The sequence below is a fragment of the Panthera onca genome, chromosome B1 (genome assembly GCF_046562875.1).
Source record: "Panthera onca isolate mPanOnc1 chromosome B1, mPanOnc1 haplotype 2, whole genome shotgun sequence".
NCBI classification, from domain to species: Eukaryota; Metazoa; Chordata; class Mammalia; order Carnivora; family Felidae; genus Panthera; species Panthera onca.
The window spans coordinates 163911522-163928318 of record NC_138342.1 but is presented as its reverse complement, the minus strand read 5'-3'; the positions used below and the strand labels follow the sequence as shown (position 1 = coordinate 163928318).

The following is a 16797-nucleotide window of genomic DNA, read 5'->3' as shown; positions in this document are numbered from 1 at the left end:
GAAGGCAGATTTAACAGTTTGCAATGTTTTATTTCTTGAGCTGAGTGCTAGCTACATAGCTGTGTATTGTATTTTTCTTTGTCCTTTTCTGCATGTCTTAAATATTGCATGATACATTTTAAATATAAATAAAACTACATTTAAAAATATCTCAAATATAAAGATCGCTTCACTGTAGGAAAAAGTGGAGGGCGGAAAAGTTGAGTTAATATGTCTGCTTCTTCCCTAAGTTGGATGCTTTTTTTCTCATCTTGCTCATTAATGCCCACTCCCTTTCTTATCTATACCAACCATTCTCTCTCCCTAGATTGTCCCTTCCAGCGTTTCTAAGTAATTATATCTTCAACTACCTGCTAGAAGAAAAATACTTCCATGCATCAATATGGAGGCTCTTGAGATCCAAGTGGCGTTATTTCATGTAGTCACCATCTTCTAAGTAAAAGAGAAGGCACCCTACGGGAGAGGAGATGGACGTTGGTTGGGCACCAGTTCTGTGCCTCATTACACTCATTACACATATCACCTCATGAAATCCTCATAACGGCCTGAGATATAGGTATCAGCTTTCCTGTTTTATATGAGCAATGGAAGCTCTGCGGTGCTCAGCAACTTGCCCAGGATTGGGTGCCCGTGGGAGGGGGATCCCCAATCACATTCTATGGCAGAAAGGGGCTCACACCCAGATGGCCCTGTCCTCCCATGCTCTTTCTCTGTGCTTCTGATAAATGTGTGACCAGTGGCACACATTTGGGAGGTGTCTGGGGAGCTAAAGATACAAGCCCATGGTGGTTCCCTGTAGGGGAATTGGCTCATTACCCTTATGGTAAGCTTTGGTCCTGTGGTCTCCAAAGTGGGATCCATGTACCCCAGCGGTGTGCAAGAAGAGGTAGCAAGACGATATCTCATCTTTTTAAGATTTTCTATTTCATCATATGCTTTATAATGTACATAATATGTTCACAGTATTACTTGTATATGATTTATAGATAAATAATGCATATATTGAAGGTATATGCTCAAAAATATTTTTATTGATGGGAGTGTGCAGTTTAAAAAAAATTTGGAGATTTTGCAGACTCCGCTCAGCTGAACTGATCCACCTTGTTTCAGACCAGCCATTGTGTTAGTACACAAGTGTTGAATGGGCTCAGGTCTCCTTGTCCAGACCATGTCCTTCCCGGTGCCTGGTAAACTTGGGCACGTGGCTACAGAGACACTCTTGGGACTATTGGCAAAGTCCTGAAGAACCGCTGAGGAGATTGGAAGCAGGTTAGGTGTCTCACTCTTCAAGAAAGCAGATTTCACAATGCCAAATTCCTGACAAAAATTTAGAATGGATTATTAAACAGATGGTCTCTGGCACCTAGCATGGGTTCACCAGGAATGAGTCATGCCAAAATAAACTCATTTACTTTATAATGCCCGACAATAATTTATTGAGAAAAATCATTCATTCATTCATTTTTTGGGTGTGCATGCATACATTCATGGTCCACTTGACCAGTAATTACTGAGGATCTATTATGCTTAGAGCCGTGTGCTTGGATGACATCAGCGATGAACGTATCGCAGTCTCTGTCTCCAAAGAGCTCTCCTTTTAATAGAGGAGACAAACATGTGCACAGATAACAATAAAATAAAGTATTTCTTAAGTGCCACATGGTGGTTATATTATAAACAGAGTGACTATATTACAAACAAATGGCCCAGCATTCAGCAAAAGGAGACTACTGTAGGGACAGGGACTCCTGACAACACTACCATCCATTTAGCAAGGAAAGAAAACACGAGAGCTCTACTTATAGTTATCTTTTAATATAAAATTTTGATTTTCTATTTTGTATATGTCTTATATTGGCAGAGTCTCTCATAATGTCTTTGTAGACAACATGAAAAAGAAGTTGAAGACATTTGGGTTGGATGATAATAGTTAAGTGACTTGAACAACTAACTAGTTGGACACCTATACCCACAGTGGTACATGGGCCCATATCAACCCACAGAGGGTTCCAGTAATGTGCTGCTGGGCCCCTCTGCAGCCATGGACTAGTTAACCTTCCAGTTTACTGCTTGCTTGCAGACACAGCATATTTATTTAACTATGTGTGTGGGGGTGGAACATTAAATGTATTCGGACACGGAGATCATAACTGTGTTCTATCTGATGTTAGCATGTATCTGGAGTGTTGCGTCAGGATGTCCAGATGAAAGACCATGAGAAATGTGGACACGCTAAAAGTCTGCTTGGAGAAATGAGAATAGATAATAAAGACAGCCAGGTTTACTGAGCACATACTATGTGCAGGCACCATGGTGAGCACTGTCCATGCACGATCTCCTTTCGTCCTCCAGGTGGGAATACCCACCCTGGGCAGGGCCTGGGCTCTTGGTATGGAAGGGAGGCCGTCTGAGGGATGTGGGGCAGCCACCGCCCTCTTTGGGGATTGAAGCCGAGAGGAAGGTGGTGGTGGGCAGAACCGGGACCAAAGGGAGGGAGCTCTTGTGTGCGAGGAAGGAACTTCTGAGCCTCTGGGACAATGTTGTTCTGGAAGGTCAAGGGGAGGCAGTCCCACTACCCGCCAGGGATGTCAGAAGAAAAGACTCCGGCACTAGATGACCTTTGAGGTCCGTTCCCACTTTGAGTTCTATGATCCTGTGTGAAACGAAGGGCCTGTAGTCCGTTTGCATGCAGACGGTGGGTTTGAGGGCCATTAAGAGGGACACTGATCTGGCTTCAGGGTGGCCTCCGTGGAGGAGCTACAGATGGCTTCCCTGTGGAAAGCCAGTTCCTTTCCAGAGAGGCCAGATCCGCGCCCCGAGGGAAGGGCGGAGCAAGTCTGAGTGGCTACAGCCTGGGACTTACCTTTCAGAGGAGAATAAAAACCAGCCTTCCACCTTCATACCTTCTAATGTGAAACTTTAGATTCACTGATTATTCAGCTGAATTTTGAACATTCAGCATTTGTCAGGATGGCTGACTTCCTCCCCAAACACTGCCTCATTTAGGAAATGCCAGACTATAAATAATCAGACTATCTGTGCCGCATCTGAAAGCATAAGCTGAAGAGTTTGAGTCTAAAATGCCTTCTGGGCTGCAGAATGACCCTGAGACAGAGTATTCAACTTTAAACATTATCATTAAATTTTGGGATTTTTTCTACATTTTATTTATTTTAGAGAGAGAGAGAGAGCACAAGTGGGGGAGAGGCAGAGAGAGAGGGAGACACAGAATCCGAAGCAGGCTCCAGGGCCTGAGCTGTCAGCACAGAGCCCAACGCAGGGCTCGAACTCACAAACTGTGAGATCCTGACCTGAGCCGAAGTCGGACGCTCAACCGACTGAGCCACCCAGGGGCCCCAAACATTATTATCAGATAGGCAGTAAAGCTAGAATTTTAGGAAACCCAAAGCAAAATTCTCTCTCCCTCTCCCTCTCTCTGTTTCCCTCTTTCTCTTCTCTTCCAACCACCACCCTTCTACCCACACATCCATCGGATACCCGGTAGGAGAACTCTAGTGATCAATTCACCCTCAATAACATGGTTAATTTATGTTCACAAAGCGGCATGAGAATCTAGGATTTAGTCAGAAGAACAGACTCCAGCTTTAGTCATGGGCAACTCAGTACAATTTTCTGAGTTGCAGTTTCTCCCTTTGTAAAACAGAAATAATAATAAATATTTTAATTTTATTCATTTTTGAGAGAGAGAGAGAGAGAGAAAGAGCATGAGCAAGTGGGGGGAGGGGCAGAGAGAGAGGGAGATACAGAATCTGAAGCAGGCTCCAGGCTCTGAGCTGTCAGCACAGAGCCTGACCCAGGGCTCGAACCTGTGAACTGTGAGATCATGACCTGAGCTGAAGTTGGATGCTTAACCGACTGAGCCACCCAGGTACCCCAGAAATAATAATTTTTAATGATAATAAAAATCCCAGGATTGTTTTGAGTATTACACATATAGTGTATGTCATTATGTTTGCAAGTTGCAAATTGCTCTACAAATGTACATTATTACCATGATTATCATAAGACGGAAACCTCCTGCTGGTTTGAAGGTTTTTTACCGAGGTGCGTATTTGGTGTAAATGTACTGTTTGTTTTATGGATCCTCGAAGGACTGGGATAATTAGGTAAATAAATCTCTGCTAAGCCAGCATATGGAACGACCAAACCAGGTGGTCATGTCTTTAACTCTCAATATGCACAAAGAAGATATAAGCTGTAAGGGAGGAGATCACAGTGGGGACTAAGAACTACTGTCCAGCTAAGGACAGTTCTTGAAAGGGTGTCATCAGGGGAGTGCAGGCCCTGGATGGAGCCACGTTGAGGTGGTCTGATGTCAGGCCCCCAGACCGCCAAGGCAGGAGACTCACAGGACAGGCATAGCTGGGTGAGTGGTGTGGGATGGTAATCCTACAGTAAAAAGTCTGCTTATCAAAGAGTTAAAAAAACAATAATAACAAATACCCAAGGCTAACCAGGTGCGGGAAGTTGTATTTTTCTGGAGGAAAATTGGAAGTGCCCATGAAACCTCAAAAATGTTTATGAACTTGGATGTTAGCCAGTCTAGAAAAGTATCTGGGAAAGAACCTAAGGAAATAATAACAATATTAATAACATTAATATTATTAATAATATTAATAATTACAATATTAATATTTACAATATTAACTGTAACATTGTTCAAATCAGCCCCCCAAAATTGGGAAGAATCTAAGTGTTTAGTGATAGGGAACAGGTTAAATGAAATAGCAAACACCCTTAGGATGCCTTCTGCAGGCACTAAGAGATGTCACAGATGTGAATTTTTCTCACGTGAAAAAACATCATGATATGCTATTAACAAAAGCAGGTTATAAAATGTCATGACTTCTATTTTTGAAACCATAGGTATTCTTATGTGTATTATGTATGCATTTTTAAAAGTCTGCAGGGATAATCACTAGAAAAATAACAGCAGCTAACACTGCCTGAGCACTTGTTGTGGGGCAGGGCTTTACACATGTGTTACCCCCAGTTACTCCTCCCATGCCCCCCCCCCCAACTCCCACATCTCCCACTGGAGGGAGCATTCATACTCTCTCTGGGACTGAGAGAAATTAGTAAGGTGCCCCAAGGTCATGTAGCTGCTGAGTGGCAGAACACAGGTCTGTCTGACTCCAAAGCCTGGGTTCATGACCCTGCTTCGATATAATCTTCCATTTGCAATAGTGGTTATATTCAGACAGTAAGATGACGAGTTATTTTATCATTTTTCCAAACTATCTGATTATAAAAAAACAAACCCTTTTATCTTATGAAAAATTCCCATTTCCCGTGTATTTAAAGAAATAAGTGTGTTCCCCCCAGTTGGCTAGGGTGGGGAAGTCAACCTGGGGAAATCCATGGATGCCCAAGGAGGTGAGTGGGCATGAGAGGCTACTGCAATTTTGGACACTGCCAGAAAAGCCCCCATCTTCATGAAGTGTCAGGAACAAGGGAATACATAAATTAGGTCATTTGTCACTTTTGGCATGTATTATCTAGAAGCATGATTATGGTGTAGGTTGATGATGATAATAAAGTGCGTTTAGATGGATCACTTATTGAGATCCTCATAAATATCCTGGGCAGCAGGCAGAGAAGGTATTTTTGTACCATTTTACGGATGAGGAGGACTGAGGCCCAGAAAGAGTAAGCAGCAGTTTCCGGGTTCTGTAGCCTGAGGTAACGAAGGCTCAGTTCAAATTGAGATGGTCTGACTCCTAGTCCAGTGTTTTCTTCATGACAAGGGGCTTTCAGGAAAGTTGTTCCAGCACTGAAACGACCCCATGGGAGTTTGGGTGGGACTGGAAGGTGCAGGGTTCAGGGTGGGTGGGTAGCAGAGAGCCACAGAGCACTGTGCTCAGAGCAGGCACTGATCCTCCCCTGCACTCATCCTCCCCTGCACTGAGCCTCCCCTGCAGAAAACCCTTTATGGTCTGGCCTCAGGGTAGATGCTGCTGACCTGGGAAGTGGCCCCAACAAACTCCTTCTCCAGAAAAGGGCTCCATTCCCCCTCCCTCCTTCTTCTCTCCCCCTCTCCTTTCCCCTCCTTTCTCCACCTTCTCCTCTTTCACTCCACCCCACCTTCTCCTAGAAAGAGAACCAGTGCTCCCTTTTTTCTCCTCCCCCTTGTAGAGAAGGAAATCCAATGATGCAAATCTGACTTTCCTTGGCTAGGGCCCCTGGAAGACCAGTGTTTTACCCTCAAATTTAAATATAAGAGGAAGTTGATGTCCTTAGATTTCCACCTCTTACCTCAGAGTCTTTTAGAGATGATCAGAAATGTTACTGGCCCTTCCCCTTCCCCCAGGCTGTCATTGTCCTCATCACCACCGCCACCATCACCACTTGACCAGGTCTAGCACACAGCTGGCTCTAACATGCCATTCCTGTCAAGTTGTGTAGCCACGTCCTGGCTCTTGGATGTAAGGTTACAGTGTTGGGTTAGGGGTTCAGGGAAGGAAGGTGAGAGAGTCAAAAGGGGTGGCGCAATAATGACCCAATCTTCCATGCTGGGCTCCAGGAGGCATAAATTCAGACAAACTACCAGTGGCTCACAGCCATTCTGGAGGCAATATACTATTGTGCTTACAGGGAACAGCTGCAGAGTTAGACCCAGATTCATTCACTAGCTCTGTGACCTCGGTAAGCACCGCTGCTGCCTCAGTGACTTCATCACTAAAATGGGCATTCTGACAGTGCCTACCGCACCTATTGTTGGATTAATAAGTGAATAATGGATGTGAAGTGTTTGGACTGTGTCTGTTTTCTCTACCATTGTGTACGTTGTAACATGCCTGGCACATAACAGGTACTTGGTGAGTAGTGAAGGAAAGAAAGAAAGAAGAAAGAAAGGGAAAGAGGGAGGAAGGGAGGGAGGAAGGAAAGAGAGAGAGAGAGAAGGAGGAGAGAGACTAAAGAGGGAAGGAGGAAAGAAGGAAGAAGGAAAGAAATAAAGAGTGAATGAATGAATGCATACACAAGTGCATAGTAAGTGCTTAATAAATGCTACTATTATTATGGTCAAGTATTTAATTCTTCCAGCCCTCCTCTTAAAAGGATAAGAAGTACAGTTTTATTGATTTGAATTCGATGGCTTTTTCTCATGTCTCTTGGTGGTGAGACTGTCCGACTAAGACAAAGGTCAAATGCAGGCATAAACAAGGGACTTCTGAGGCAAAGAAGGGCCTGGAAGAGCCATCAGTTGGATCACCAGCACATAAAACCATCAGAAGTGGAGTCGGTGGTGGTCTGCTACCTTAGAACATTGACTTGCTGCTCTTCCTCTTCCTTTTCTTGATCTTCCTTCTGGTTTTTCCCCCTGTAGTGGAAAGAGCAGGGGACTCAGGGAACGCTGCTCTGCAAAAACCCTGGACAAATCCCATTCTGTCGGGGGCTGCAGTTTCCCTTCCACAATGAGGACACAGGAGTCCTCGTCCAGTCTCTCATCCTCTGGGTCCGTGAGTCTCAGCATCAGAGAATATTTGAGTGCCGAAATCTGCAGTTTCAAAGGACTCAGGGCGCACCCCCAGGTCTTTCCAGAGGTCCTGAGGCTAAGACTGTCCTCACTCTTACTAAGATGTCATTTGGCCTTTCCTGTTCATTCTCTCATGGTGGAAAGAACATAAAAAGTTCAGTCGGTTAAGTGCCCAACTTGGCTCGGGTCATGAACTCACAGTTCCTAAGATCAAGCCCCATGTGGGTCTCTGTGCTGAGAGCATGGAGCCTGCTTGGGATTCTCTCTCTCTCCCTCTTTCTCTGCCCCTCCCCTGATTTGCGTGCATGTGTGCGCACGTACTCTCTCTCTCTCCCTCTGAAAATAAATAAACTTTAAAAAAAAGTTCATTGATATTCAATGCGATTCACATTGCAACTAACCTTAAGAGAAGACTGACTGAGTGTTGGTGTACTAACAAGAATGTACACGATTAATAGAAAACACTGTGAAAACACCCTGCCCTTCCCTGACTACATATCTGAGTGAGGCCAGGTCCTTCCGGTACCTCAACCAAAACAACATATTGCAACACCTTGAATGCAGAAGCAGATATGAGAATTTAGCTGTCTTTTCTTAAGGTAGGCATTAAACAGATTTGCAAAAATGTAAAGCAATAATCCCCTTCTTAGTAAATTTCTGTTTTGCTTTGGAAAATGTAGTTTTTTTCATAAAAATTTTATCTATGTTAATGTGAAATGGGCTATGTGAAATGCTATGTCCAAATGAATTAGTAAATATTAGTTTTTAAAACTCTCAATTTTAACATCTTTATATCTATATATCTTTGTAATGTTTATTTTGAGAGAGAGAGAGAGAGAGAGTGCACATGCACATGCGGGCAGGGGAGGGGCAGAGAGAGAGGGAGAGAGAATCCCAAGCACTGACAGTGCAGAGTCTGACACGGGGCTCGATCCCATGAACTGTGAGATCACGACCTGAACTGAAACAGAGTCAGACACTCAACCCACTGAGCCACCCAGGCACCCCAAAAGAGTGGTTCTTTTTTTTTTTAAGTAGGCTCCATGCCCCACATGGGGCTCAAATTCACTATCCTAAGATCAAGAGTCCTATATTCTACCCACTGAGCCAGCCAGCTGCCTGCCCATTTTAATTTCTAATATAGTAAATATTGATAAACATAGCCCACATTTACAAAAAGCTCTGTGGGGTACTCAATTATGTTTAAGAGGTAAAGGACTCCTAAGACCAAAACGTTTGAGAGCTACTATCCTAAATTTACCAGAATAGGTGGGAGTCTACCATTGGGTTATCTTTTATTAACTAAGTGCTTATTATTTAACCTCTTTCACCTTTCAATTCCCCCAACTCTTCATCCTGAAGTGCTTGTTTAAAAGAATGAGGTTGCTTCTCTATTTTACATTTTGCCTGAATGTGAGAATTTTCAGCACTTTAGGCCAGTGCTGAGTACATAAAGATGTGTGAGGTTTAAGAGAGTGAGAACAAAGTTTTCCTAGTCTGGAATATGTTCCCCAGATATTGATCTCTTAACAAGCTTATAGCCTGAATACATGTATAACATTAAATCCAGCAAATCAGCAACCTCCCTCCCCGATAGTCACTATCTCTTTGAAAAAGACATGAGAACTAGATGATTTTGTAGGCAGCAATGAACGCCTCTCTTAGACAAACCATTGCAGAGGACACAAAAGAAAGAAAAGCTCCCCACCCCCAGCTCATTTATGAGTTTAGTGTAGATGGTAAGACAACCAAAGACAATATAAGAAAATAAAATAATAGGCCAATGCCATAGTTTTAAAATACGTCCACAAATTCTTTGATCCACTTCCTTTGACCAATGCCCATGCCCTCAAGTGTGGGCTGGATTTTAGTGATTTGCTTCTAGGAAATAGAATATGGTAGAAGTGATGACGTGTGATGGCTTCCAGACTAGATCATCAATAGGCTTGTGGCTTCTGTCATGCTCTCTTGAATCACTCTGGGGGAGGCCAGCTGCCATGTTATGAAGACACGTAAGTAGCCCTATGGATAGGTCCACGAGATGAGGAATTGAAGCTTTTTGCCAATAGCCATTTGAGTGAGCCATCTGAGGACTGTGGAAGTGGAGTCTGCAGTCCCAGTGAAGCGAGCAGATGACCGCAACCCTAGCTGACAGGTTGACTGCAATTTCATGAAAGACTCAGATAAGCTGGTCCTGAATTGCTGACCCCCAGAAGCTGTGAAGTATGAAATTTGTGTGATTTTACATTTCTAAAAGATTGGAGTAATTTGTCATGCAGCAGTACCAAATTAATACAACCAGTATGATTTATGAATGCAAAAATCCTATATAAAAGTCATAACTCTAATCAGTGGTGCTATATTAAAAGTAATATATTATGGCCAAGAGGAGTTTAACCCAGGAATACAAGGATAGTTTAGCATTAGAAAAATCTATTAATGCAATGCAACACCTTCACAGAAAAGGAAAACAAAAACTTTAATTTCAACATTCAATCCTGATTAAAAGCTTTTAATAAACTGGAACTAGAAAGTACCTTCCTTAACTAATAAATGGTATCCACAAAAACCTACACATCATCATACTTAATGGTGAAGCTTTGAAAGCAGCCACATTTAAGTCAGTGACTAGATAAATATGCTGCCATCACTGCTTCTGTTCAACAGTGTACTAGATGTCTTACCCAATGTAATAAGACAAGAAAAGAAAATAAGGGGTATAAAAAGAGCAAAAGGGACCAAAATGTCCTCATTTATGAATAATAACTGTCTATAGAGAAAAGTCAAAGAGAATTATGGACAGAAACTATTAGAACTAATAAAAGAACTCAACAAAACTGCTGGTTACAAGTTCAAGATACAAATTGATAATATTCCTATACACTGTAATAATAAAATAAAAATAGAATAAGAGATCTCACTTTTAACGGCATTAAAATGACCAGATCCCAGGGAATAAACCTAAAAAAATGGGAAAGATATTTTATGGAGAAAATTATAAGACATTAAAGACGTGAATGTGTATATAGATACACAGTATACAGAATTGAAAGATTCAATATCATAAAGTCACTTCTCTTGACATTGATAAACAAATTCTATGTAGTTGGAGTCAAAATCCCTAGAGAGTTTGTGTGTGTGTGTGTGTGTGTGTGTGTGTGTGTGTGTGGCATTTTCCTAAATGTATGTAGAAGAGCAAAGGGCCAAGAGCAGCTTTGATACTCTTAAAGAGGACTAAAGCAAGATGACATTAAGACTTATTACGAACAATATTAAACTTAAGATAAGGCAATAGCAATGAAGACAGCATGATACTGGCAATGAGATAGATGCACAGGCCAGAGGGTAATAGGAGAGAGCCCCCAACAGACCCGTCCGTGTACGTGGAGACATGCATGAAGTGCATGGTGCTGCACTTCAGTGGAGAAAGGACAGGTTATTCAATAAACGGTGCTAGGATAATCAAGGCTCTATAGGGAAAAAATAGAACTCTTAATTCATATTATGCACAAAAATAAGCCATGTGAGGGACGCCTGGGTGGCTCAGTTGGTTAAGTGTCCAACTTCCGCTCAGGCCATGATCTCATGGTTTGTGAGTTCAAGCCCTGCATGGGGCTCTGTGCTGACAGCTCAGAGCCTGGAGTCTGGTTCGGATTCTGTGTCTCCCTCTCTCTCGGCCCCTCCCCTGCTCGTGCTCTGTCTCTCTCTGTCTCTCAAAAATAAGTAAATGTTAAAAAATTTTTTAAAAAAAATAAGCCATGTGGATTGAAAGATCTAAATGTAACAATCAAAACTATAAAATATTTATAATACAGGAAAATGTGCTTATGAGCTCAGGTTCGGGATGGAGTTCTCTCTCTCTCTCTCTCTTTTTTAATGTTTATTTATTTTTGAGAGACAGAGCATGAGCAGGGGAGGGGCAGAGAGAGAGGGGGGCAGAAGATCCAAAGCAGGCCCTGTGCCGATGGCAGAGCACGATGCGGGGCTCCAACTCACGAACTGTGAGATCGTGACCTGAGCTGAAGTCGGACACTCAACATGACTGAGCCACTTAGCTGCCCCTAGGGTTGGATTTCTTAAACATGACAGAAAAAGCACCAGTCACAAAGGAAATGATTGTTATATTTAACTACATTAAAATTGACAACTTCTGTTCATTAAAAGATACTATTTTAAAAAGTAAAAAGATGAGCCACACACTGGGAGAAGATATTTGTATGCATGTGATTAATAAATGATTCCTATCCAGACTATAGAAAGAACTCCTCCACGTCAATAAGAGAAAGACAAACAACAGAACAGAAAAATGGGCAAAGGGCTGCTTAACAGTAATTTTGCAGAAGAGGAAAATAAGTGGCCAATACACATGTGCAAAGCTGCCCAACCACCTTAGTAATTAGGGAAATGCAAATTAAAACTGTAACGCCATACCATTTTACACCTGCCAGTTTCACAAAAGTTTAAAAGTCCGACAAACTTTAGGAGCAACGGCACCACCTGCTATTAGGAGTACAAATTGAGCAGCCAGTTTCAAAAAACAGCTCAGCGTTATCCAGTAAAAGTGAAGATGTATGTACATTACAGGGAAGGGATTCTGCTCCCGCCCATGTGTGCACTAGACAAATCTTGCACATGTGCAGCACGAAGCTCTTACAAGGATGCTTGTGGGGTAATGTTTCAATAGAGAAAAGCTGAAGACAGTTCAGATTCCATTAGCAGTAAAATGGATAAATAATTCCTGGTGTTTGCATACAATGGAATACTGTACAGCAGTGAAAATTTATAAACCACTCCTGGCTGAATCTCAGGAACATCATGTTGCATAAGAAATGCAAATAGCTGGAGAAGCTATTCCATAATTCCACTTATTCAAAGTCAGAAAACATGCAAAATTAAACAATACATTGTTCAGAAGGATACATACAGAGGTGGCAAAACTAGAAAGAGGAGCAAGGGACTGATGAACACAAAGTTTGGGATGGTGTTGACAACTGTCTGGGGAGTGGTGGGGACATGAGATAAAAGGAACCAGATGAAAGACTGTATGTTTTTCAATGAGGATGTCTTATTGGTTTCATAATAAAAACCCATTAAAACCTTTTTCTATTGACTTATTTATCATCTTTGAAAAATAGAACTCCAACACAAGAAGGACACCTGGGTCGCTCAGTTGGTTGAACATCCTACTTCGTTTGGCTCAGGTCGTGAGCTCACGGTTCGTGTTTTCAAGCCCTGCCTCAGGCTTTGCACTAACAGCGCAGAGACTGCTTAGGATTTCTCAGTCTCTCTCTGCCCCTGCCCCGCTCTTGCGTTCTCTCTCTCTCAAAAATAAACATTACAGGGGAGCCTGGGTGGCTCAGTCGGTTGGGCGTACGATTTCGGCTCAGGTCATGATCTCACAGTTCGTGGGTTAGAGCCCTGCGTCGGACTCTGTGCTGACAGCTCAGAGCCTGGAGCCTGTTTCAGATTCTGTGTCTCCCTCTCTCTCTGCCCCTCCCCTGTTCACGCTCTGTCTCTGTCTCAAGAATAAATAAACATTTTTAAAAAATTAAAAAAAATAATAAACATTAAAAAAATACCAAAACAACAGTACTTGCAACATTTAACAGTTGTTGAATTCTTATAGTATATACTTATTAGTAATGGAATGAATATATTAGTATTAAGAAAAATTAATTAATTGATAATTAATGAACAAAATATATTAATATTGATTAGTATGAAGGAAAATGGATTGGCAAACCATGAACAAAATTAAAGTGTTGATCCTAAAGCACAATAACCCAGTTGGGCTCCAGACCCTACATTCAGACTGCCTGGGCTGGAAGCTGGCTCTGCCTGTTCTTAAGTGGGTTTTTTGATTGCTCCATGCCTCAGTTTCCTCATCTATAAACTGGGCCTACTGATAGTAAATAATTCTTCACAAATGAATTGTAAGAATTATGTAAATGAATGTCAAGTGCTTGGAACAGTGCCTGCCACACAGTAAGCACTGGATATAAAGTCGTATGTAAATATATAAACCAAACAAAGAGAAGAGGGGCTTGTGAAAGACCGGGGGCGGGGGAGAGAGGGCGGTGCTGAATTTTCAAGGCATCCTCCCAATCTCGAAATAGCCTGGGCTTGCACATCACGTGCTGGGACAGCTTTGTGGCTCCCTTTGAGAGACTGAAGAAAGAAAAAGGTATTACATGGCAGAGAGCTTGTGAAAGCTCTTGAGAGAAGTCTGCTGTAAAGGGAGTGACAATGTCACTTCAGCCCATATCACAAAAAGCACCCATCCCTGCCTGACTGACCCAGGGAACGCTGCTCCAGGGATGAATTCGGGGGGATCACGCATGTTGTGGGTCCACTTCTTTGAGACCCAGCTGCTGGCGTGGCGGGTCCTGATCCCTTGAGCCTGTTGTTAGTTTGCCCCACATGTGCCTGGCCTTCCCCCCAGCCTTGATGTATCCACGAGAGAAGAACCTTGGGTTGCCTGGGGGGGCATGTGGTTCTGGGATTAAATTCTGAGGTGCCCCAGCTCCCCGAGTCACTCAGCTGCTGGAGTCTAGGGCTCAGGGACCTGTGGGGGACTGTCTTGCCACAGGAAGTACCACACGAGGACCTCACACAAAGCATCAAGCCTGCCTGACGGTCTACCCTTGCCAAAGATTTGACATTCGTTTCTGCTTACAGGGCATTTTCTAAATTGTGTTATACTCCATGCTTCCTTGCTGGCCTTTTTTCCTCAGGGACTGGAAACTCTGAAGAGAAAAACAGTCTTTCCTCTTCTCTGGTTGGTGAAATGGCTTCTTGCTCTTATCATGCTGCTGGTGACAACCATGCATTAATTCCAGAAACCTTTACTGAGAATGTGCAATGTACCAATCCACACATGATCGATTCCAAACCCATTCCTACACCTAAGTGAGGTGCGGGGCAACACTCTGCATGGTGGACTAGGCTAGCCCAATATTTGTTGGCAAGTAAGACCATTTGTCCTGTGGTAGAGTTGGTTGAAGTCATGCCTAACATGACCGGCGTCTTTCACATCTTTTAGGCTTCTGGGTTCCTTAAAAAACAAAAGCCATTGTTTCTTATTATATGCTTCAAAAGATATCTGTAAGGACTTGTTCTATAATGATTGTGGTGGTTATTTTTAGTCAAAATGGGGCCCAGAATCTGCTCTGCCCTCCCCACACCACGTCAGGTGCTGGTCTGCTTGGAGACCAGCCTGCACTGGGGTGCTTTCCAGCTGCTGTGGAAAACAGAGGGTCATGGAGTGGCCCTCGGTCACGTTTTCCACGGCAGCTGTGCCCTCACAACAGGACCGTTTGGATCTGCAGAAAAGCTCCTAAGCCAGATGGTTGCCTGTCAGGGGACCTGGACCAGCCTCAGTCTAGTGGGAGGCTGAGAGGCATGTGAGCGAGGACAGAGTGAGCCTTCCTGGGCAGGACGACCACAGAGGTGTCAATATGCTTTTGAGAGGAAAACCAGGATACATCTCACATACATGGCAGCCCCATCTAGGTGAAGCCACTCCCAGGCCCCAGGGAGACTGCCATTCTCCAGGCCTTACAGCTCAGCTCCGATCCTTTGGGTCATCTGTCCCCTCTGCCAGCCACCAACTGCTACTCCAGGGCACAGTGTTCTCACGAATAAAGCCACTCTGGGACGATGCCACCTCATCCCACTGTGTGATGGACGGATGCTGCAAAAGAAGCCTTCCCAAGCGTCGCCTGCAGCAGCTTGGCCTGAGATGGGCCCCGCACCGGCTCTGTGGGCAGCCCCCACCTCTTGGAAGCTGTGGTGTGGGGAGCTGCCTTGGCCCCCCTTCCCTCTAAGCGGCTGTTTGTGGTGACTCACCTCTGGTTCCCAGGAACCTTGTTATTTTGGGCCCTGATATTATTAAGGTTGTGCCCAGATTCCCTGCAAATCAGCAATTCAGGAACACAGGGGCCGTCCAGTGAAAGCATGTTAAAAACAGGGCCACAGCCGCAGGCCCCTGCCCACCAGGGGCTGGTTAGCACAGAAGGCCAGCGGCTCCCTCAAAGTCCTCTGCCCATGCACGGAACGCTGCCCCCTCCTGGGGTCTTTGTCTCCTGGAGCCTCCTCTGGGAGGCCTTGCCTCTGGAGGATCCGCGGCCCGCCGGATGGCCCGTGAGGGAGAGGAGGGAGAGGTGGCGAGCAGATGCTCCCTTCGCCTCCTCCCTCCGGCGCACCTTTCGGAAGGGGCTGGCCGGCCCCGCTCGCGGCCTGGTGAGCTGGGCCCGGCGCCCAGGGTGGGGGAGCGGGAGCCGGCGAGGGTGCTGCCGTAATCTGCGAGCCCCAGGCGGGCTCCTCCCCTCCGCCCGAGAGCTGAGCTCCGGGGCAGCCCGATAGGGAGCCTCTGCTGCCGATAAGGCCGTCGGAGGGCCGCGCTCTGCGGCCACCTGGCTCCAGACGGCCCAGGCCCGGCACAGGCACGGCGCGTCCCGAAGCCCCAGCTGTTCCCACAGCAGACCGCGACGGACCCCCGGAGGGATCCTGGTTAGGGACCGGCATGTCCTTAACGAGAGGCTTCCTCAAAGTGAGTTCTGAGCCGCAGCTCGAAAGGGAGGAGTGGTGCTCGGGAAGGGCGAGGAGCCGGCCAGGGGGTGCCAGAGAGCAGAGCCGTCTGTGTGCTCATCTACGGGCACCCCCTGGGCTCCAGGCTTTGTAAGGGCGTCAGCACTCATTTGCTTGGTTGCTGATGGTGTCAGGTGGCCTCTGCTTGACTCAATTAGTCCAGTTCATATGTTTTACAGCCCGAGATTTGCTGTCAAATTGAGTTCCACCTACCTGGTTCTCTGAATTATGTTCTGCCCGCATTAGGGGTTGGGAAGAATAATCTTCAGATTATATTCCTTCTTTGGTCTATTGAGATTCTAGAAGCTTTCCTTTGACTCTGCTGAGCAGTGTATCTTTCAGGTGTGTTTTCACAGGCTGGTGGCCCTGAAGGACAATAGGGGCACCTGAGAATGTGGGCTGCTCTGAGGGAAGTGGGGGTGGGGGTTGGGTACCCTCCTTGGGAAGGGGCTTGCTTGTTTTCCTCAGTGCGCACAGAAGCCAGTCACCTCATTGTCACACCTTTATTGTTCTTGAAACACTGAACTTTGGATTTGTGTTGTTAACTTACTAGAGGGAGAAAAGTCTAAGAAAGAGGGGCAAAAGGCTTCAGAGTGGTTCTGGGAGCTAGGGTCTGATAGATATTCTTTAAACGGCAACGGAGCATTACAGGGAGCTATTCCCCCCCACCTCCAATTCTCCCTGTAGTGATAGGACATATCACCATCTAA

General features: G+C 44.8%; 1 protein-coding gene across 17 annotated transcripts in view; it reads left to right on the top strand.

Moving 5' to 3' along the window:
* Positions 1-16797, top strand: part of ANK1 (ankyrin 1) — a 218852-nt gene that overhangs the window by 66500 nt on the left and 135555 nt on the right. Inside the window, exon 1 of one of the 17 annotated variants that reach the window (XM_060653464.3) lies at positions 15928-16049. The exons of the other annotated variants lie outside the window; for them this stretch is intronic. Coding sequence (XP_060509447.2) covers positions 16023-16049 — 27 coding nt within the window. The 5' untranslated portion in view covers positions 15928-16022. Of the gene's footprint in view, positions 1-15927; positions 16050-16797 lie in introns of those variants that run through there. 17 annotated transcript variants of the gene reach the window in all.